The sequence below is a fragment of the Rhinolophus sinicus genome, linkage group LG11 (genome assembly GCF_036562045.2).
Source record: "Rhinolophus sinicus isolate RSC01 linkage group LG11, ASM3656204v1, whole genome shotgun sequence".
NCBI classification, from domain to species: Eukaryota; Metazoa; Chordata; class Mammalia; order Chiroptera; family Rhinolophidae; genus Rhinolophus; species Rhinolophus sinicus.
The window spans coordinates 62707962-62732823 of NC_133760.1; the positions used below are offsets into that span (position 1 = coordinate 62707962).

At 35.1% G+C, this 24862-nt stretch overlaps 1 protein-coding gene across 4 annotated transcripts in view; it reads right to left on the bottom strand.

Moving 5' to 3' along the window:
• Positions 1 to 24862, bottom strand: part of AGBL3 (AGBL carboxypeptidase 3) — a 49826-nt gene that overhangs the window by 24497 nt on the left and 467 nt on the right. The window contains exons 1-6 of one of the 4 annotated variants that reach the window (XM_019750848.2): positions 10985 to 11751; positions 8641 to 8803; positions 7358 to 7484; positions 6260 to 6360; positions 5923 to 6035; positions 5117 to 5183 (exon numbers count right to left, since the gene is read on the bottom strand). In XM_019750848.2, the coding sequence (XP_019606407.2) occupies positions 5117 to 5183; positions 5923 to 6035; positions 6260 to 6360; positions 7358 to 7484; positions 8641 to 8803; positions 10985 to 11607 (1194 nt within the window). In that variant the 5' untranslated portion in view covers positions 11608 to 11751. Of the gene's footprint in view, positions 1 to 5116; positions 5184 to 5922; positions 6036 to 6259; positions 6361 to 7357; positions 8804 to 9659; positions 11765 to 13055; positions 13195 to 13840; positions 13946 to 21414; positions 21601 to 23957; positions 24019 to 24862 lie in introns of those variants that run through there. The other 3 variants (XM_074315344.1, XM_074315341.1, XM_074315343.1) reach the window with 3 other exon arrangements.

The window sequence follows — 24862 nt, forward strand, 5'->3', positions numbered from 1 at the left end:
ACTGAAAGGGGCCTCAGAGCAGAGGGGCGGCGTGACTGAGGAGCTTCCCGTGTTTTCTGTTTGCCTCCTACGCCCAACCTCAGAGCTGGAGGAGCCAGCAACCCAGAAATGCCAATGAGTAACGAAATAATATCTGAGAATGCCTCAAATCTGATGAAAGACTTGAATGTGAACATCCCAGAAACTCAATGAACTCCAAGTGAGATGAAAACAAAACACCCGCACGGATTCCATATAAATTTTAGGATTATCCTAGTTCTGAGGAGAAAGCCCTTGGTATGTTGCTAGGATTGCACTGAATCTGTAGGTTACTTTGGGTAGTATGTTCATTTTAATGACATTAATCAGACAGAGAAAGACAAATATTGTATGGTTTCACTTATATGGTGAATCTAAAAACAAAAAACAAAACAAAACAAAAAACACAAATGAACAAACAAAACAAAACAAAAACAGGCTCATGGCAACTGAGATCAAACTGTCAGTTGCCAGGAGGAATGGGTGAAAAAGGTGAAGGGGAATATAGCCAATAATATTGTGATACGTTTGCACAGTGACAGATGATTACTAGATTAGTGTGACGATCATATCGTAAGGTAGATTATTGTCGAATCACTATGCTGTACGCCTGAAACGGATATAATATTGTGTACCAACTATACTTAAATAAATTAAAAAACATATTTACAATGAAAAAACCCCACAGCAAGACACATTATAATCAAGCTTTTGAAGTTAAAGACAAAAAGAGAATCTTGAAAGCAGCAGGAGAGAAGCAAATTGTTATACAAGGGACCCTCAATCAGATCATTAGCAGATTTCTCACCAGCAACTGTGGAGGCCAGAGCACAGTGTGTCAATATATTCAAAGTGCTTAAAGAAAAACAAAAAAACAAAACACAAAACAAAACAAGACAACAGCAGTGCTGCCCTTCAAAACTCAGGGAGAAATTAAGACATTCCCAGATAAACAAAAGCTGAGGGCATTCGTGACCACGAGACTTCCCCTGCAAGCAATGCTCAAGGGAGTCTTGCAAGATGAAATGAAAGGACATGGGACAGTAACTAGAAACCGCAGGGAGAAATAAAGATCTCAATAAAGGCAAATACATGGGCAGTTATAAGAGCTAGTATTACTGTAATGATGGTTTCAAACTGTACTTTATGTTTTCCACATGATCTACATCTAAAGAAAAAAATACAATTGTTAGTGTAAAAGTTGATATTACTGTAATTTTGGTCTGTAACTCAAAATCTTGTTTTATACATACTTTAGGAGACTAATATACATTTAGAGGAATTATTAGTTTATGTTTTGGGGCACACAGTGTGCAAAGATCTAATTTTGTGACATCAATAACCAAAAAGCTGCAGCTGTAAAGGACCAGTTTCTGAATGTAATCGAAGGTAAACTGGTATAAGTTCAGATTAGAGTGTTGTAACTTTAGAACGTTAAAAGTAATCCCCATGGTGACCATAAAGAAAATACCTATAGAATATACACAAGAGGAAATGAGAGAGAAATAAATGGTAACCAAAAGAGGGCAGGGATGGTTATATTAATCTCAGACAAAACAGACTTTAAATTTAAACATGTTAAGAGACAAAGGATATATTAATAAAAGATTCCACACAGCAAGAAGATGTAGCAGTTATATATGTACCTAATGACAGACCATTAAATTATATGAAGCAAAATACTGAAAGAACTGAAGAGAGAAATAACAGTTGGAGATTTCCATACCCCACTCACAACGATGGACAGAACTAGCAGATAGAAAATATGTAAGGAAATAGAGGACTTAATTCAGCAACACAGGAATAATATAGAAATTGGTACCCAGATGTAGGATCCTGTCCTAATAAAAACCTAAACTATGTGACAATCATTGGCTTTCTGACGGGATAACAACAGGGGGTGTGGAAACTGTTATAGGAAGTTAGAAAATAGTGACAATTATGTAGAGGTGATACATTTAGTAAAACTCTCTCTGTGAAGTGTAAAAGAAAATGTACCTAACAGACTTGAGTCATTGGACAAAGAGACTGTTGAGCTCAAAAAATATTTGGACAAAAGAATTGAATTGAGAGGGGAAACAGAGAGCCCTCTGTTCTAGAATTTGAAGGTTGGCTTCAGCATAACCTTCAGGCAAAGGTCAAATCTAAGTGACGGCTTTTACATCTAATGATCCCCATCTCCTAGTATTCACACCCTCTGTCATCCTCTGTCCTTGAAGGTGGGCTCAGCCTAGGGACTCACTTCTAATAAATGGAATATGGCAAAAGCAGTGGGATTTGGCTTCTGAGATTAGGCTGTAATGAGACTGTGTGTCCTCTCTTGCTTGTTCACTCTGACGGAAGCCAGTTACTTTGTGTGAGCTCCCCAACAGAGAAGCACACATGGGAAAGGACTGAGGGAAACCTTCGGCCCATAGCCAGCAAGGAAATGAGGCTCTCAGCCCAACAGCCTGTGAAGAACTGAATCTTGTCAACAACCGTGTAAGTGAACTTGAAAATGCATCTTTCCTCAGTCAAGCCTTCATGTGAGACCACAGCCTGACTGACACTTTCGTTGCAGTCTTTTGTGAGACCTTACACGTAAGTACCTAGCTAATCCACTTTTGGATTTCTGACACTCAGAAAGTGTGTGACAATAAATGTTTGTTGTTTCAAGCTGCTCGTGTTTGAGGTCATTTGTCACTTAGCAGTAGAAAACTAATACAACATCGGTATTAGTTCATTTGGCTGCTATAAGAAAATAGCACAGATTGGGTGCCTTATAAATAGCAGGAATTTATTTTTCATGGCTCCAGAGCCTAGAAGGTTGAGATCACAGTGCCAGTGTGGTCAGCTGAGAGCTCTCTTTCAGGTTGCGGACTTCTGGTTGCATCCTCGCGTGGCAGAAGGAGCTAAGGAGTCTCTCTTTTCTATCACCAGTCCCATCCAGAGGGCACCTCCCTCATGGCCTCATCACCTCCTCAAGACTCCACCTTCTAGTACCGTCACACTGGGCATTATCATGTCAACGTATGCATTTTGGGGGATAGACTTATTCAGACCATAGCATTTGGCCCCTGGTCCTCCCAAATTCATGTCCTTCTTACATGCAAAATATATTCATTCCATCTCAACAACCCCAAAAGTCTTAACTCATGCCAGCCTCAACTCTAAACTCCGAAGTCTCACCTCAATATCATCTACATCAGATATGGGTGAGACTCACAGTACCATTCATCCTGAAGTCAACTTCCTTTCCAGCTGTGAACTTACGGAACCAAGTAAGTTATGTGCTTCCAAAGTACGATGGTGGGACACACCTAGGATAGACATTCCTATTCCAAAAGGGAGACACAGGGAAGGAGGATGGGGTGATGGGTCCCAAGCAAGCTCAAAACCTAGAGAGGCAAATTCAAGAAGATCTTCAAGCTCAAGAATAATCTTCTCTGGCATAATGTTCTGCCTTCTGGACCCACGGGGCTGGCAATGTCACTCCTACAGCTTGGCTGGCTGCTGCTCATGCATGCCTGGCTGTCTGTCGGGGCCCTGCCCACCCCATAGCTCATGGCTCCAGGCAGCCTGCCTCCATGGTCTCTGTTGGAGGCCATCTGCCCTGTTAAAGCCTAACTGGTAGTGGCCCTGATGACCTCTTAGTCACCTTCAGGGCTTTTTTCCCCTTGTCTTGAAGAACAGTGCATGTTCACACCAAATAGCTAGCTATATAGTCCAGTACTATATAAAATTCAAGAAGCCTTCCTTCCTTCTGTCCTGTCTCCATCCCCTTCAGCTCAAAATGGCAATTTTCCTGTGGGGAGGAGCGACGGATTAGTTCTGTGACTATATGGTTGGTCCGCCACACCTTTTTGGCTCTCTTCTGAACACATGTCCTCATTTTTTTGGGTAGCACAGACAGGCTGAAAATTTCCCAAATCTTTATGTTCTGATTCCTTTTCGCTTAACATTTTTTTTCTCCAATTTAGTCATCTCTTCTTGTATTTTATTATAAGCAGTCAGGAGGAAGCATGCTGCTCCTTCAACACTTTGCTTAGAAATCTCCTCAGCTAAAATATCTGATTTGATAGCTCACGAATTCTACCTTCCACAAAACACTAGAACATCATCACAATTCAGCCTAGTTCTTTGCCATTTGATAGCAAGGAATGCATTTTCTCCACTGTCCAATAACGTGTTCCCCATTTCTGTCTGAGACCCCATCAGAACACCCATTAATAGTCCTTTTCTGCCAATATTCTGTACATGGTTAAATATGTTTAAGAAGATGGAAACGGTCTCTACAGCTCTCCTCTTCTCTTTCTGAACTCCCACCAGAATCGCCATTAAAAGTCCCTTCATGGCAGAATCAGCATTTTCTAACATGCACTTCAAAACTGTTTTAGCTTCTACCCGTTACTCAGTTCCAAAGCCACTTCTGCATTTTTAGGTGTAGACCCCACTCTCAGTACCAACAGAGCAGTGTCTTAGACACCTCCTAATACCGTTACATTGGGGGTTAGAGTTTCAACATGTGTATTTGGTGGGGACACAAACATTCAGTACATAACACCACCTAAACTCCCGGTTTGTCCCGTCCTTCTAATTTCCTCCATAAGCACTCATTATCACCTAACATCACGTAGCTTACTTATCGACCGTTAGTTTTTTATATTCACCAACTAGAATATAAGGTACGAAAGGAAAGGATTTGGGTCTTATTTTGTTCACTATAGAGCACATATTTGTCCCTAGAGCACATAGCTAGAGCTCAATATACAGTTGTTAAGTAAATGAATGCATGAATATTGGACTAACAGTCAGGTGATATATGTTGTGGTAACGAGTTTCATCAACAAACGGTGTGGCTTTTGAGAAATAATATAACCTCTCTGGATCTTCACTGCTTTCATTATAAAGTAAGAATGTTAAAAAAAAAAAAAAAAAAAACCCATAAGGTTAGAAAATTCTGATTTAAAGATATGGTATGTAATCATAAAACCACAATTATTGCTCTACAATAATATGCAACTGTAAACTTTTTTTTTTTGCCTGATTGTTCGTCACATGAGAAGAGTACCTATTTAGCAAACCCATACCAACCATAGGCAGACATTTTCAATCATACCTGCGAAGTTAACTTGAGAAAATAAGTCTGAGAGTCATTGGATTCTGAACTGTCGGAGCCTTGGCTACTACAAAAAAATCATAAATAATTATTTTAGTTTACAGAATGCTTTGGTGGCATTTTAAGATTTCAACGGTCACTTTATTATCTTCTTGGAATGGTAGAAATTGTTCTCATTATAAGAAGAAGAATGTTTACAAAGGAGGTGGCGGTGTCTGGTAGTTCTAGGCAACTTAGGGTATTAGAAGGATAATGACTGAAGTTGATTGGAACACTTTGAATATAAACAAATCCATGAGTTCAAAATGATACCTTCCATCTACAGATGAACTTATCAGTCACCCCTAGAGGTTACAGGGGAATTAACTTAAAGTCTGAAAATTCGAAAGTAAAGGGGAAGAATCAAATATTTACTCTGCTTTTCTTATAGGATCTATACTAAAGTGAGTACCTTTCTTCTTCCAACAACATTCCCTTAGCATCGAAATCTGCACTTATTATTCACTAGCTTAAGAATATTTATGTAGCATCTTTGTAAATGTTTCAGTTGTCTATGGGGTAATGATAGCGTTAAAAAGAATCTGAGTATGTCCTTCTGAGTATGTCAGTAGGTGCTCAATATTACTTAGGTAAATGAATAAAGAAAGTCTTGATAAGATCTGGCCACAGTAATGTGCACGGGAAAAATTTTCCTCCACCTATACTCAGGATTTTCAGTTGAGATTGACAGTTATATTCTAGTATTATTATAAAGAGCACAGTAAAACAGCGCACCACATGACATTACTTCCACTGTCTTGTCTTACCTAGACTCTGAATCCAACGTGATTTCTTTCAGAGAAGTATCTGAGTCATTAAGGACTTTCTCCAAGTTTATATGTTTTTGCATTTCTTCTAATTCTTTTAGGCATTGATAATACTAGGGAAAAACGATAAAGGAGTTAATTATACAATAACTTTATTTCCTACTTAAATTAATTGCATATCTATAGACAACTGGAACAATAGCTATTGGGACATCAACTATCAAAATCCCTGAACACTGTTAGGATATTAAAAGGAATAAACTGCCATAGGCTCATAGGCAGGTTACATTATCTGATAGACTGGAGTCTGATGCGTTATCAATCAGACTTCGCTTACCTTGGTTCGGTCTGGATCACAATAGTCCAAGAGAGAATCACAAAAATGATATCCCATTGACTCCAAGTCTTTTGTGTTGAAATGAGTACCTTGTTTCTTACCTAAAACATCGATAAGTTAATCCACCCTTGAGGATGAGTTAATAATTTTTCCTTAGAAGGTAGGCCTAAGTTGCAAAACAGAGTATAAATATAACATCTGATATGATTCCATATCCTGCCCTTTGGATTTTCTTCTCTGGGGCAGGTCATGTGACAACTTTTTGCGTTCCCTCATTCCATCTCCATCACCTGGACCAAATGTGACTTAACACAGATCAGTCTATGTTGTAAGGCAGAAGGAAATTGAATAAGATACTTATGGATTGCTTGGTTACCAGTTATAAACACCCTAACAATCACTCAAAGAAAAACTTGGGTAAAGATTTTCATAATCATTAATAATATATCAATTTCAAGGTGCTTTAAAAAGTAGCCAGGAATTTCACGCGTGGATTTCCAGCTTTCCTTTGAATTGATACATTTTCTAACAATATGACAATTATCTTAATAAAGAGCATTCTAAGGATATGCTAGATGTGACTAAAAGATTTCTTAAGTGGAACTACAGAACACACTTTTACTTTTAGTTCAAGGAACCAAGTGCTCCCATTAAAATATAAATTGACAAAAAAACAAAACAACAACAATAAAAAAAGTCTATTTTGCCTTTCAAATAGTAAATCCACTTAAAACATTTCTATCCACTTAAAACATTAAGTATAAACACTGCCTTTTCTTGAAATCATTAGAGTATATGTAGGAAACCTTCTAAAAGAAAAAAACCCCAAAATAAGCAATTAAAATTAATTTATGAAACAACCAATTAGGTATTCTACCTATACACTAAAACTTCCTTTGCTTAACAAAGGGAAATGATGAGATAGATACATATAGTGGGCGTTTGTTTATTCATCCTATTTATAGAATTGATTAGGTATCAATATGTCTGTAAGTGGGAAGAAACTGCTCAGTATCAAATTATTTCCACTATTAATCTTACATTAAAATGCCTCTTTGGTTTAAAGCTCTGAGAGCCATGAAGAACACGTGGCCTTACCCAGAGTCGATCCACAGAAGGTGGCCTCCATGGTAAAGCTGTTCCTGATTCCCATTTTCCACATCACCACCCTTCCTGTTCCCTCTTTACTCCTCTGAACGTTAAACTTGCAAGCTGAGAATGAAAACTGGAAAGAAGCAAACGAATGAGACCCACTGTCTTTGTGGTAACAATGTCTTTCTTAGGAAATAGAGTTGAAAACGGAGGGTAGTTGTGGAAAAGCAGTAATTCTCTCTAAAATTTTAGGAGCTGCTTTTCCCCCCCGATCAATGGAAATAACTCATTTTAAGAATGACATATTTTCATTTCTTAGGACTATAGATTTGCATTTTGGCAATAAATTCTTTTTATCTATAACACGTATTTAAAACCAGTTGAACAATTCTTTATACTGTTGGGATAAGATCTTACACTTCAAAAAAGTTATAGAAAGGGGCTTAAACGTGTTTGGGGATAACGATTAGTGTTGTAGATTTTCAGAATAGAATAAAGATGCTTTATATTCATATGAAAGATCATTTGAAAGTTGCCTGAAAGGCTGTTTTAACAACGGTATCTACAGAGTTTTTGTAATTTTATTTTTTAATTAACACATAACATTGACTTTTTTGTGTTCCATTCTATGAATTTTAATACATGTGTAGATTTGTGTAACCAGTGCCACAATCAGGATATAGAACAATGCTGTCACCTCTAAAAAACTCCTGTATGCTATCCCTTTGTAATCACAAGTATTGCATTTATTTTGGAGCTACAGTAAATGGTGTTGTTTTTTAGTTTCCAATTGCTCATTGTGAGTATATAGAAATTCAGTTGATTTTTGTGGGTTGACCTGGTATCCTATGACATTGTTCAACTCACTTATTAGTTCTAGGAGGTTTTTTTGTGGATTGCTTTGGATTTTCTATGGAGACAGTCATATTGTGATTACTTCTTCCTTTCCAATCTCTGCCTTGTATTTCTTTTTCTTGCCTTACTGTACTTTTTAGAACCTCCAGTGTAAGGCTGAACTAAAGGGGTAAGAGTGGATGTGCCTTTTTCTTGACTTTAGGAAGAAGATAATCAGTTTTTTTTATCATTGGTAGGATAATGGACATTTTCTTCTTCGTATTTCAAATTATGGGTCACTGAACAGTCCGTATAGTTGCTTTCTTACGGTCAATTGTATAAATCAGTCAAAATAACCAAATAAAAAATCAGTTTACTGAATAAGATTATCCATTCTGCTGTGTCACGTGGGCTACATGTAGTGAAAGAAAGTGAAAATCTTTAAAGGTGCTTACTTTATCTGGACAATTTTTGCTCAGCATAAGTGGAAAGATTCGTTGCTGTAAGTACAAGGCTTTACATCTATCGCTACCACCACAGCCATACATGAAGATGTTCTCTTTTCTACTATGGCCATGAAAGTCACAGTATAAGATAACCTCCCGTTTCTCCATCAATCTACCAGGAAGAGACAGAGTAAGTTAACTACAGTTTACCGCTACATGTTTCTTTTATGGGTTTAACTCTGGGTTTACAAGTCTACTATCCAAATAAATCGAATTTCTTACATTAGGCTTTCAATTTACTTCTTTTATCTATACTGTATATTTTACTTATATGCGATTTTTAAAACATCTACAAAAATTTCCTATTGACCACAGGTAACATACAAATGCCTTCCATTGTAAGGACAACATTTACCTTACTCCCAACACTTTCTCCAACAGGATCTGGTTTATTACATTCTGGTTTTCTGTACAGACACCAGTTCATGCCTCTCTTTCTCCATTAGCTCCTAACAGATTCTTTCTCACTGGAACACCTTTCTTGCTTCATCTCTGCAAGTGCAAATACTACCCCTCATTCCTCAGATTGACCTCTTGTCTTATTTCCTCTCTCACTAGTCAAGATTTCTCTTTTTTTGAACTCCTGTAGCACTTCATAATGGTACCATTGATGTGGCACTTGCCTAGGAAAGTGATCACGTTTGATATGGAATCTTGTTAAGGACAGGGAATGCTTCAAATCATCTAGAACTGTGCTATGCACACAAGTACCTAAAAGATTTGTTAGAAGTGCAGTGCCTTGTGACTTGGTTATAAGGCTGAGGCCAATTAATATTTAACCCTTGATTAACGTAGTGAGTAAATATCGCTTTGAGAAAAATGGTACCAAAGTTTTCATTGCCTTTTTTTTCTGGTAAATTTAAAATATATAGTTTAAGGAAATCATGACATATTCTTAACAGCTCAAGCCTTAGCTTGTACAATTTAGGCATTCAATATATATTAAAACAATAAAAAAATAAGCCCCCCAAGTTGACTGATGAAAATAATAGAGAGGCTTTCAAAAGGTAAAAAAGTAGTGCTGTGAAGGTGGTAGAATTATGGGCCCCCCCTCCCTTTTTTTTCATATTTCTGAACTTTATACATTATTATATTACAGAAATAATCAAAATTACATATATTGTTATATCTGGAAGGATAAATATCAAAATATTAGCAATAGTTTTTATAGTAACAGGAAATGTATTACAGTAGTCTCTTCCTTACCTGCAGGGCGGACGTTCCAAGACTCCAGTGGATGCCTGAACCCTTGGATATTAGCAAACCCTATATACCCTGTTTGTGTTTTTTTTTTGTTTGTTTTTTCATATACTTGCATGCCTTTTCACTTAAAGCACTTTTCAGCTTCTCTCTGGCAGATCTGAATTGCTAGCATTACTACCCTTGCTCTTGGGGGCCATTATTAAGTAAAATAAGGGTTTCTGAACACAAGCACTGGATACCGCGACAGCCAATCTGACAACGGAGACGGCTACTGAGTGACTAACAGGAGAGGAGCACATACAGTGTGGAAACGCTGGACCAGGGATGAGTCACATCCCAGATGGGACAGACGGGGATTTCATGATGTTACTCAGAATGGCGATGCAATTTAAAACTTACAAATTGTTTATTTCTGTAGTTTTTCCATTTACTAGTTGCAGACCGCCATTGGCCATGGGAAACTGAAACTGCAGAGGGTGAAACCGTGGTAAGGGAGGATTTCTGTACTTTTATAACAAAAATATCAAAACCCAAAATCAAAGCTCTCACAACATAACTTCTATTATTAGGTTGGTACAAAAGTAATGGTGGTTTTTGCAATTATTTTTAACCTTTTAAACCACAATTACTTTTGCACCAACCTAATACAAACCATACTCCTTGAAACTACAGTGAAGTGTCATACTGATATCCGTTACATGTATTAATTTATTACCCTTTTCTCACTTGGTGCCCAGGAAATTCTAATTGATAACATCAGATTGACAAAGCCACTGAACGATTATTGCAAGTTTTTAGAAAAATGACTAGATTATAAAGCAAGGATATCACATTAGCTCCTTAACTATTAGTTTCACAAAGCCATCAAAATGTTCTAGAGTCGATTTTATTATTCGATAGAAGGCTAGTGAATCCAGTGGCATAAAGCCAGAAAGGCATAGAAGCAGAGTTAGTTAGAAATTAAGTAGCTAAAGTTAAACTCCTCGTGTGTTAAGAAAATCTAGAATAACATGAATGGGGATTATGGGAGCAAAATTCTTACTACCAAGTTTATTAAATAAGCAGAGAGGTAATTTGAGGCGTATTTTACCTACGGATCATGTTCCGGGTGTACCACACAGAAGGAAATAAATCCTTCAGAACAGATGTATAGTTACGGTTTAAATCCTGTCCAGCTAAGGAACACCGGTAGTTTCCTACAATCACACCATCTGGATTTAGCATGGGTACCACCTTGAAAATGAAAGTGTCCCGAAGCAACTGTGCATCACTTGAATCTCCTAAAATGAAATCTAGGAAGCCTTTCATGATCCAAGAACTGTTGGTTTCTCCTGGGTGTACCCTTGCAGTCAAAATCACGGCCTTTTGCTTTCTTGAGTCAACATTCTTCAAGGGGGTGGTGATCGTTAAAACATACACCATATTCCTAGCAATCGTGTGGCACAGGACGCGTATTTTACAAAACTTTGATCGCACTGGGTCATTATTGATGGTAGAAAGGTATTCTTGCAGGTCGGTGTAAGTGTATGGATAACAGTGAGCAAAGTAGCAGGTATCCTTGTTGTGTGGAAATTGAAATGTCCACGTAAGAGAGAAATAATGGCGCCCATCTTGCCCAGGGTTGTTCCTGTAATACTTGATTTGGTCTCCTATTCTCTGCCAGCCAATATTACGAGACTTCGCCTCTTTTTCAGAATAAAACAGTGGGCGCATACCCCGATTATAAAGACTAGCAGGCTTGGTGAAATTGATAACAGTGAATCTGTAGACAATTCCTGCTCGGGTATTAGTGACTTGGAAATAGTACCACTGAGTGTGCTTATTTGTGAAGAGGTCGGGTCGCACAGTCAGCTGGTATTCATATTCTGCCCTAATACATAAAAAAGGAAGGAAGAAAGAGAACATAAAAATGTAGAAACAACATTCAAGTTTAAATAAATAAGGAAAATCATTTTATTTTGCTATTCACGGAAAGCTTTTTTTGGGGCGAGTGGGGGCCAACAATGTTTGTTTAGGCCGTATCCTAAATGGTAAGTAATTGCAAAGATCAAAGTTTTGAAATTTTCTCTTTTCTTGGATGTGAAACTGCTTCTATGCTAATTCTATAGCCTTTTTTTTATTACTTTGTGATTCAAGACAGCACCTAAAAATGGGCCTTTGATAAAAAAATTATACTTTCAATCCAATTACATTTTCTATAAAAGAAACAATTAAAGAGGTCTTGAAACTGAATTCAAGTCCAATGTTTCTCTTTTTACTTCAGACATACAGTTCTGTTTTTTATTAGATTCTAATTCTAGGGATTGGAAATAACTGTCACTGAGAATGTTTTAAGACATATAAATTAACATGACCACATAGATTATAAAATTTTAAACACTTTGAGGATCGTATTTGATGACTATTTGTATCCCCCATATTTAATCACTGAGGATACTTAAATAAAGGTAAAAATAATTTTACTGGTATATTACATAATTATTATTTACTGGTATAAAATTATGTATACAAAAATTATTATGTGCACATATATAGCTATCTTACCTGGTTAGTTGTGACTTTTTTCTTTACCAAGTACCTTTCTATTGTATCAGCACTATGCAGTGTGTGTGTGTGTGTGTGTGTGTGTGTGTGTGTGTGTGTGTGTAAACAGTGACCTAGGAATAGGTGAAATAAATGTTGCAAAATCTTGATAACTGCTGTTGAATCTAGGTGGTATATGGCAGTTAATGTAGAACTGCATTATTCTCTGTACTTAAGTGTATGTTTAAACATTTTTATAACAGAATTTTTTAAAAGAATGCCATTGGATAGCATGCATGTTCCCAAATGTATTTTGTGGAACATGTATCCCAAGAACTGTTCCACTGAAAATAGTATAACAGTCTGAGAAGGTGTGTGTGTACATACATGACAATTCATATTGGCATTCTGAAAATGTGCAGTACAGAAACCTGCTTAACTTTAACTCAGAGTTCTTAAAATTATTTGAACCCAGAATTGGAACCTTTCATATCCATCCCCACAATCATCTTTAATTAGCATCCATACTTTAAGGAATTACAATTCAGTTATGGAGACTAAAACTTTCATGTACCTACTATAGAGAAGAGTAAATAGGTGATGGTCTAGATCCTCAAATAAACATAATTAAAACCTACACTTTGACTACCTTCTGTAGATTACCACTCTCAAACCTTGCTTCAAACATCAAAGTACTGTCACAATTATCCACAGGCTGCTTCAGGGGGGTCCGGTTGCCCCCAACTCGGGAATACACAAAACAGGGCTCTTTGTAAGCTGATGAGAGAAGAAGGCCATCAAGATATTAAGCCATGTCTAAAGCATAGGCCATTCTGTATAGAATTTGGAGCTACAGTCATAAGTGAAGTGTCACTAATTTTTAAAGTAATTTGATATTAACACATAGATTTATGTTGAAATGAGAAAATCTACAAGTATTTAGACTAGAAAAGCAATTCCTCAAATAAATTCATATATTTCTCACATTAAAAATCCTCATTCTGCTTTCGGTTATTATGAAGTAATTGGCTCTGAACTTGCCTTCTCACTGTAAATGACCCTAACACTGGACCAAAAAAATCCCCTATTGAGAGAGAGAGAATAATATAATAGTTGCAGGGCACTCCACTGGATTTAGCTTTGAAACCTGATGTGAAGCACAATTCCTTTTAAATATAATTCTCCATCCTAATGGCCAAAGTGATGTTTTATTTTAAAGTAACTTTGCATAAACTGCAGTACACCTTCAAGATCACTAGCACCAAATAAACATTTGGATCAACATGTAACCAAACATCTTTATGGGGAAAGGGATTTCCCAGCAATCCGCAATTTCCACCATAAACAGCAAAACAAATATAACTAAAAGATTAACTAAGGTACCAAATTATACTTTATAGCAACAGTTTCCTTATGTACTCACCATCTTCAGCTAGATAAACGACAGTATCTTCCTTGGAGTTTGGATAAAGGGGTTCTATCTCCAGACCTGTTGGGATGTACACTGGCTCAGAACAAGGAGTCCAATCTGTAAAAAAAAAAGAGAAAACATTGCTTGAATATGACAAAAATAAAACAGGAAGATTTTATTGTGTATTTTCAAGTCATACATTGGTAGATCTACACTAAAATTTAGTGTTTTGTGTGGGGCTAGATTTTACCAAGGGCTCATGGGAAGTAATAACGAACATTGTCACACTTTAACACAACCCATAACATTTCATTCACATGTTGTTGTAAATTACTACAGTAAGTAGTTGATGATTATTTTGTGTTATTACATATTTTATACTAAAGTTTCTATTTCTCTTGGATGCCTTTCTGACCCACCTCTGGGAGTCTTGCTCCATCTTTTATTCGCTTTTTCCCTGAATCTTCAGCCTCTTGCCTGATAATGGTTGTCTCTTAAGCTTAATAAAATGTTCAGGTTTCTTCTGTCTCCCCAAAGGAAAGCTATCCTTGAACCCCTACTTTCTTCTTTAGCTATACCAGCTTTCCTTGTCTTCATTATTTTTAGTACCAAATTTCTTAAAAGTTGTCTGAACCTTGCTCAAATGCATGATCTATATTTGACCGAATTTTTGGCCATGATCTGTGTGATTGGAAAAAGTGAGTTCACAGCCCAATTACCCTAGTTGTTCCCACTTTTTAGTTCTATCATTAGAAATGGAGAAAGAATCTGTACAATATGGTCAATTTTGCAGTTTATCAAAGTACTCTTACTTTGGGTCACATGGTGTATCTATGTTTAACTTTCTGAAGAAATGCCCAACTTTTCCAAAGGAGCTGCATGATTTTATATTCCCACCATCAGAGTCTGAGGATTCTGATTTCTCTACGTTCTCATCAACACTTGTTACCTGATTTTGATTTTAGTCATCCTAGTGGGTGTAGAGTGGTATCTCACTGTGGTATTAATTTGCACTTCTCAGATAACTAAAGATGCTGAATATATTTTCATGTGTTTATTGGCCATGTTTACCTTCTTTGGAGAAATGTCTATTCAGGTCACTTGCACATTTTTAATTGAGTTATTTGTCTTTTTATTGTGAGCTGTAAGAGTTCTGCATAAGTTCTTCATCAGGCAGTTTGCAAATATTTTATCTCATTCTGTGGGTTGTATTTGCACTTTAGTTTCCTTTGAAGCACAAAAGCGTTTAATTTCGATGAAATTCAATTGAGCCATTTTTGTTGTTGCTGCTTATGCTTTTGGTGCTATAGCTAAGAATCCATTGCCAAATCCAAAGTCATGAAGATTTACTTCTATGTTTTCTACTAAGAACTTTGTAGCTTGGCTCTGACTTCGCTCTTGTTTTGCACTAGGAAGTTAAAGAGAATTCCCCCCACTAGATGTAATATTAAATGTGGTTTTCTAATTTCATACCATCCTATCTAAATTCGTTGCCTCTCTACTTCTAATTCTTTTAAACAGTCAGCACCACTGATCTTGTTAATCTTCTCAGATAAGACATGGACATCATAGAAAGACATCACAGGAAAACTACAGACCTATATCTACTATGAACGTAGATACAAAATTCCTCAACAAAATACTAATAAACTGAATCCAGAAACACATACAAAGAATTATACTCTATGCCCAAATAGAATTTACCCAGAAATTCAAGGTTAACATCCAACAATTAACGTCATTGCTGTAATGAAATCATTATAGTAGGTGTTGGTGGAATGTTTTATTTTCTCTCCCTCTGCAGCTTTTTATTCTCTTTCACGCTGTAGCGTTGTATTTTCTCTTGCACTGTTCTGGCTTCTCACACGATGGGGTGGGGGTTGGGGGTTCCCTGGAAGGTGGGCTTCTCCTGTTATCTTCTCAGATAAGAAAGCTGAAGGGTAACTGGAGAGGTTATGTGACTTTACCAAGGTCATATACTTAAGTTAACAGCAAAGCCAAGACTTCACTCTGACTTGTAAGGGCAGTGTTCTTTCCACTTCATTATGTTTTAAAAATTCTATTGACATGCTATATTACATTAGTTGATGTCTTTGTCTGGTTTTGTACCTAGGGTAATACTGGTTTCATTGAATCAGTTGGGAAGTTTTCCCTTCTCTTCCTTTTTTTTTTTGAAGAGTTTGTGAAGAATTGGTAGGAACTGTCTGGTAGAATGTTCCAAACATTAAGTGTATGGTAGAATTCAGCAATGAGGCTACCTGAGCATGGGCTTTTCTTTGTAGTTTTTCTATTACTAATTCCAAATCTTATTATATGTCTATTTAGATTTTTAATTTCCTCTTGAGTAAGTTTCAGTAGTTTTGTCTTTCCAGGCATCTGTCGATTTATCTATCTACTCACTGGCATTCCTTATTAGTCTGTATCTGGTTCTCATTTAATTTGATAATTACATCCTCTTAGTTTTCTGGAACAGGCTTCTCAGGACAGTTACAGACATCCTCAAAGTTTAGAATACTCAAGCCTTTGAAAGTGTTCTCAATTAGAATCGTCACTTTGTTTTGCACTTGTGTTATCTGTTATAAAGCTTTACATAACTTCTTAACAAGGGTATCCAAAATGTAGGTACTTCTTCAAAAGGCTTCACAGCACACCCAGAAGTGTAGTAATACTAAGGAGCCACTTAATTTTGTCTTAAGACAGACTATGTGGCTTTGTTAAGTAATTGCCAGGATAAGCCATTTCCATATGCAGCATTAAATACTAACTCAAGTTAGTTCACAGTTACACAAACAAAAGAACATTCAAGAGTAGAAGGCCCTGCAAAACTACAGTTGCATACACTACTTGTTGCCCTCCCAATATTTATTCTGATCTTTTCTTGTTTGTTTTTACTACCAAAAACCCGACTTTATAAGGTGGCGATGAGCTCCACTAAAGACCTCAATCTTCTAGGCTTCTCTGTGGCTAGGAGCAGCCATAATATAAATTTGGCCAATGAGATGTGAAAAATACTGGTGAAATTTTTGGGAAAGCTGCTTTCCTCATAAAAAGGGACAGAATCTGCTGGCATGCACATTTTACTCTTTGTATTTCCTCTTCCTTTTGTATTCCTCTTAACAACGTGTCTCAAAAAGCAAAAGTTTTTAATTTTGATGAAGTCCAATTTATCTTTTCATTTTATTAATCATGTTTTTGGTGTCAATTCTAAGAACTTGCTTAGCTCTAGATTGTGAAGATTTTTTCCTATTTTTAAGTTTTATCATTTTTTTGTCTTACATTTAAATTTGTGATCCAGTTTGAATTAATTGTTTTAATAAAGCACTAGACTTAGTTTTTAAAAAAGCACTGGACTTTTCTTGTTCTTTTTTCTTTTTCTTTTTTCCACCTATGGGTGTCCAACATTTGATGAAAATGTTAACTTTCCTCCATTGAATTGCTTTTGCACCTTTGTCAAAAATCAGTTGGGCATATCTATGTGGTTCTATTTCCGTCTCTATTGTTCCATTGATCTATGTCTATCCTTCCACAAATACCAGGGCCTTGGCTACTGTAGCTATGTAAGAGGTCTTGAAATCACCTTATGATTGTTTTTTCAAAATTGTTTTAGCTATTCTAAGTTCCTTCACTTTTCCATATAAATTTTAGACTCATTTTGTCTAATCTACAAAAAAATCTTGATAGGAATTGCCTGGAACCTATCGATTTGGGGAGAACTGACCTCTTGACTATATTGAGTTTTCCAATCCATGAACATGGTGTAATTCTTGATTTATGTAGATCTTCTTTGATTTCTTTCATTAGCATTATATAGTTTTAAGCATACAAGTCTGAACCTGTTTTGTTAGGTTTATACCTGCTTCAATTTTAAAGTGATTGTAATGGTAATGTTCTTTGTTGTGGTGGTGCTTTGGATTGCACAGATGTATGCATTTGCTAAAATTCATTGAATGATACACTTAAATGCATGCATTTCATTGAATGTAAAATTTACCTCAAAAATAAAAAAGAATCATAAACGAAGAATTAAACTCTAGCTAATAATACACTGAAGTGTTAGAGGTAAAATGTAAGTATGTCTGCAACTTACTTTGAAATAAATAAAAAAACTGAGACGGTTTGATGGGTAGAGAAAGGAATAGATAGTTGGTTACATATGTGATAAAGAAATATGGCAAATAATTGATAATAAGAATGTAGCTCGTGAGATTTCGGTGTCCCTATACAATCCTTTCAACTTCTCTCTATATTTGAAATTTTTCATAATAAAATATTAAGAAACAAGAAGTTAAAAACGGAGTAAGAGGTTAAATAAAAACCAAAATAAGCCTAAATGAATCAGATGTACCAAAAAATAATAAATTAATGAATTTGAAAACAACTAATAAATATACTCAAACACTGATTCCTTGGGAAAAAAACTAACAAGATAAATCCTACTAACATAATCAGGGGCGAAGAAAAATAGAATGTACAAAAACTTAACATAAAATGTGAGAACAGAAGGGGAAAATCTCATGTTGTCAAAGGAAATTATAATAATTACAAGAGAATATTTTGACTAAGTCTATGTGACTGAATTAAAAATCCTGCATGAAAGCATTATTTTTCTAGGAAAACACAAATATCCAAAACTGTCCCTGAGATAGATGGAAAACCTAAATAGAACTAACAAAGAAGAAACACAAGTTTTACAACAAAAATACCTTCTGTATATCTAAAACAACAAGAACAATATGTCCAGACTGTTTTAGGGGAATTCTATCAAACTTTAAAAGAACAGTTACAGTATTATTCAAACTGTTCTAGAACATAAGGAAAAATTCTGAAAAATATTTATAGCAAAATCAAAAGAAGTACAAAAGCTACAAAATGACAAATTTAGCTTACTCATGAATATTAGAGCAAAAATTCTGTAAAAGATTTTAGCAAACAGAACCTAGCAACACACAAATAATACACAATGAATAACTGCAATTCATTCCAATAATATCAACTGATTCCATATTAGGGAAACTACTATAGTATAATTCACCAAAGTAACATATCAACTGATAGTATTATGACACTTTCCATAGATGTTGAAAAGGCATTTAATAAAAGTTAATTATTCCTGGTAAAGTTTCTTATTAATACAAGAATAAATGGATAGTTCCTTAATCTGATCAAAAGCAAATTCAAACCATAAGCTAATAGTTTGCTTTGAGAGAAAACCACTAAAAACATTCCCATTAAAATGAAGAACAAGATTAATGTAAAACCATTAAATATTTTTTGAAAGTATGAGTCAATGCATTTAGTCAAGAAAAAGAAGAATGACGTATACAAATTGGAAATGAGGAGATTTAGTTACATTACTAGTAGATGATATAATTGCATAACTAGCACATATACAAAACTTAAAAACTACAAACAACAGGTGGGTTGTTTCCAAATTAATACACAAAACAACTTTCTTCTACAGAACAAGTTAGAAAATAATATGCAATAAAGATTCAATTTAAAATAGCAACAAAACAATATCTAAAAATAAAGCTTAGAAAAGGTGCAGGAATAATTTTAAACTATACTAAGGGAGATAAAGGAAAACTAGAATAAACAGTGAGACATACCTTGGTCTTGGCTAGGAAGATGCAATATTGTAAAGCTGTCACTCTTTCTTAATCTATAAATTCAATGTGATCACAATAAAGTTACCATTATTAATTTTGGGACAACCAGGAAAGCTTATTTTAAATTCCATGTAGAACTATAATAAGGCAAAAGTAGTCAAGAAATTGGAAAATTTTTAAAAAGAATAAAAGGAATGATGGGGAACTAAGTTTACCACATAACAAAGTTTATAGTTTTTAAAGTTATAGCATTAAAGGGTTTTGAGCCACCATATGAATACACAGGTTAATGGAATAGAATTCAAAATTAGACTTAGGATTTTGGTATATGGTAATTGTGGCATTTCCAATCAGTAGTCAAAATATAATTTAATAATTTTGTTGGAACTGGTTAGACAGTTAACGGAACTGGATTGGGAGTTCATTTCTTGCATCAAAATGGGTTGGGGGAAAACATTTAATCAGAAAAAATACAACCTGAAAAGTGCTAAGAGAAACATGGGAATTTCAAAACCCAGAAGCCATAGAAAAACGATAGGCAAAGTGATTACATAAAAATTAAAAAACTCTACATGACGAAGACAAAGGACAAATGACAAACTAGGGGGGAAAATGTAAGCAACATACATGACAAGAGTAAGCTAATCTCCTAAACATATAAGAGCACTCACGATCAAGAAAAAACTGAAAGTATGACCAACAACAAAATGGGAAAGAACTTTATCAGATAGTTTACATAAAAAGTCCATAAATATACCTGTTGGCCATTTGTATGTCTTTGTTGGAAAAACATTTATTCAAGACCTTAGCCCATTTTTAAATCTGGTTATTAGTATTTTCTTGCTATTGAGTTGTAGAAATTCCTTATATATTTTAAAGATTAACTCTGTCAGATATATAGTTTGCAAATATTTTTCCCATTCCATAGGTTGGCTTCTCACTGAGTTGATTATTTCCTTTGCTGTGCAGAAGCTTTTCAGTTTGATGTTATCACCCCTTCTTTATTTTTGCTTTTCTGGCCTGTGCTTTTGGTGTCATATCCATGATATTGCCAAAACAATGTCATGAAGCTTTTCTCCTTTGTTTTCTTTTAAGAGTTTTACAGTTTCAGGTCTTATGGTTAAGTCCTTAATCCATTTTGAATTGAATTTTTATTATGGTGTAAGAAAAGGGTCATCCATTTTCAGTCTTCTGCATGTGCATATCCAATTTTCTCAACAACATTTGTTGAAGAGATGATTCTTTCCCCATTGTGTAGTGTATTCTTGGCATGCTTATCAAAGATCAATTGATTTATTTCTGGGCTCTTTATTCTTTTCCATTCTGTTCCATATATCTGTTTTTATGTCAGTACCATACTGTTTTGATTACAGTAGATGTGTAATCTATTTTGAAATCAGAAAGTGTGGTGCCTTCAGCTTTGTTCTTCTTTTCCAATATTGATTTGACTACTCTGTAGCCTTTTGTGGGTGCAGCTGAATTTTAGAGTTGTTTTTCTATTTCTGTAAAAAATGCCATTGGGATTTTGATAGGGGCTGCATTATCAACATCACTGATCTTCAGGAAAATGTAAATCAACACCACAGTGAGATATCATCTCACACCTGTCAGGATGGCTATCACCAAAAAGCAAAAGAAAAATGTTGGCAAAGATCTGGAGAAATTGGAATCAAATTGAAATGTAAGCATAAATGCACGCCAGTTTTCAAAGACTAAATATAAAAAAAGGAATGTAAAACAGTTTGGATATATTTGGGTTAAGTAACATATATTTTTGAAATAAATTTAACTTGCTTCTTTTTACCTTTTTAAATGTGGCTCCTAGAAAATTTAAAATTGCATTTCTGTATAATATATGTTCCGACATAATATTTCTGTTGGAATGTACTGTTCTAACACCATGAGTCTCCTCATTAAAATCAAAGTTGGCAAAGTAAATTTACTAGTGTTTGAATCCTAAAACTGCTAAGAACATACCAATATGCTGGACTTTTTCATCAATGACCTCACAGTGGTATGGCCACCGTGTTTGACTCAGTGGACCGGAAGAAGAGACACCATATAAATCTCGTGGTTCACGAAGACGTGGCACCCATCTCCCTAGCTGATATTCCAAAAGTATCTGTGTAGTCCGGGGGAAAGACGGGTCATTAATGGAGTGACCTGAAAAAGATTATTTAAACACAATCATGAATGATAAGAAGGAAACCTCCAATTCCTATAATTTTTTTATATATTCTTTTTTTCCTTTTCAACACTATTAATCTGTGAATATTTGTGGCTATAATTATAAATATTTTAACAATAAAAGTACTAATTAAATTTTTTAACAGTTGATCTTCACAATAGCTAAAACACAGGTATTGACCCCAAATACTATTAATTGACGCTAACTTCTCACTGTTACTCAAAAAAATATTTTGGATTTTGGTAGGGATTGCATTTGTTTCTTGCAGCCTTTCTAGCAAACTGCTTACTGCTAAGTCATCTTAAACCTAATCACACTGAGGCAACTATTTGTCCAATGGGTTAACTATACCAGTGATCCTATGTCCTCACCACCTACTGGAACTATCTTCTCAAAGTCACAACTTTTGCTCAGTTCTCATTCCAGGACCACTGTGTGACACAACCCCAGGAACATAATTCACATCGAATATAATGGGGCTGCCCCAGGTACCCTGTTGCCCCGAAAATAAGACCTAGCTGGACAATCAGCTCTAATGCGTCTTTTGGAGCAAAAATTAATGTAAGACCTGGTATTATATTAATTATATTATATGACCTGGTCTTATATTATAGTAAAATAAAATTTTTGCTCCAAAGACGCATTAGAGCTGACTGTCCGGCTAGGTCTTATTTTCAGGGAAACACGGTAGGTAGTGCAGGGGCCCTCTCTCTTCCAATGGGATAACTGAAACATCAATTTGATGTTGATAATCACCTCTCCTTAGGCTCATTTCCCTGTCTTTTGTGATGCTACCTTTCCTGGTTTTCTCCCTACCTTTCACATACTTGATTCTATTTGTCTCGCTGATTCCTTTTGCTTTTCCATCTCTGAAACATGGTGTTTTTTTTAACCTAGATTTAATTCTTAGCTGTTTTTATACAATAGCAGATAAAGCAATTGGCCTGGGAGCCAGACAAACAGTTCTATTCTACTATTTTATTTCTATATGCTTTGGGTTGGCCAATGCAGCCTCTTTGAACATAAATCTTACTGGGTATATGTAAATAAGGAATAATATTACCCTCCCTTGCTACTTGTCAGGGTTGTTATATAGATCCATTTATTTGACAGGCAGTTATTAAGCATCTAGTATTCCATTAGGTGAATAGGCCACATTTTGTCTAATTTACTGTATGACTCAAAAATGACAAGGCAGTAATTTATTAATCAGATCCATACCTCATACTATTTGTAAATGTAAATTATAGAAAAATCAAATACCAGAATTCAAAGTACATAAAAGTACTTAAAAAAAACTTATAGATTTATATTGATAATTTTGAGGTAGAGAAGGCTTTTGTAGCTGAAATAGATAGAAAAATGAAGTGCCATCAATGAATAATGATAAACTTAACATCAAAATAATTCTAAACAAGAAAGCAACGTAAACAAAGTTACGAATTACTATGAATGAGCAACTCGTAACACAAGAAACTATAAACAGACATGGGTATGAAATAATCCTCAATTTCTTTAGCAATCAAGGAAATGTTAGTTAACACAGTAAGTTCCCTCCTTTTTCCCAACAGACTGGAAAAATATGAAAAAGATAAAAAGGGCCACAGGGAGACGTCCACAAAATACTACTACCAATTTTCTGTGAGCATGGATAGAACTATGAGCACAAATGTAAAGAAAAACATCTAGAAGGTTAAACACCAAACTGAGAACAGTTGTTATTTCAAAAGTGAAGCTATGTTATCAGGATAGTGGTGAAAAAAGACAAAATACATAAAGGCCATATCTTCAATTTCAAAATATCTATGATAGATATGTGAATATTTGGAAGAAATATTTTAGTGTGTGTTTCAAAGTACAACTCTAAATGCATAAATTTTTAAAAACTGAGTCTACATCAAGATGCCCACACACATGAATATTTGCAAATGAATGACTATTAAGGAAATTCTTCGTACAGGCATACTTCATTTAAATAAAGTTGCAGTTCCAAAACACTGTCCAAAATAACTTGAGTCCTACTACAAATGCATTTAAAGAGCTAGTTATTTAAAGAAATTCCAAGGTAAATTCTTATATTAAGTCTTTTATAAAGTATTGACCACTTTCATTTAGTTTCATGAAAAGTTAGGTTTACCTAAAACAAACATTAAGAGTTTGAACTCCAAAAGTTTCTTACAAAAGTGAATACATTTCTCTCTCCTTATCTAATAACAAAACAATAACTCCCTATATTACTCAATCTGACTTTCTAATAGTTTCCTCATCTTATTTTTCATCCACTGAAGGTCTTATCATAAAGAGAAGGGAAAATATATGGATAAGGTCAAACCTGCTAAAAGTGCGCACCGGTGGAGATCTTCACGTACAATTTTCACAAAAGTCTCCTCATCCTAAAACAAGAGTTTTAAAATATTTCTCTTTTTAAAACCAACAGTTTCCAAATCCAGACATTTTTTTACATCAATTTTTGTACTAAGAATTGACTGCCTTTACTCTATAATAAATGAAAAAAAATTAAAGGATTATTATGGGCTAGTGGGCTCAAAGCACCCAACACTTCAAACATCCTGAAACCTTAAAGTTTTCGTCTTTCATTCCTTTTCTTCCACAGGGTAAGGTTATATTAATGATTGTAGAGAAGAAGTAAAATGTAAAGATTCTTTGTAAGCTTGGGAAAACAATTTAAATTAAGAATAAAATGAACAAAAATGAAAAAAGGAAAAGAAAGAAAAGAAACACAGAAGGCCGTAGACTTAAAGGGTTAGACCTCATTTTGGGGTGCTTATTGTGGCACCTTAACTTACATACATGATAATTTATACTTTACTACAATGTGAATAAAATCTCTCAGAAATATGCACTAGAACCAGACAACATCTTTTTAAATATTGCATTTTGTCCACCCCCCTTTTTCCCTCCATGTCCTTTCCTTTGTTACATCAGAGCCACATTAACCCTACTAATGTGACACACAGTAGGTTTAGAATACAGAAGGTTCCAGGATTATGATACATATTATAATGAATACAGTAGAATCAGTACACGTAAGGAAATAAGTGACACTCTTCCCAGCCTCTTCCCTGGGTCAGAGCTGCAAGCCGGGTCTTAAAAAAAAAAAAAAAAAAAAGTGGACATGAATTAAAAAAAATAAAACCCCTAATAATGGTTTAATACACACATTTTAATAAAACTCAGAAGAATCTTACCCAAATTTTTGTCTCAGAAAACACTACC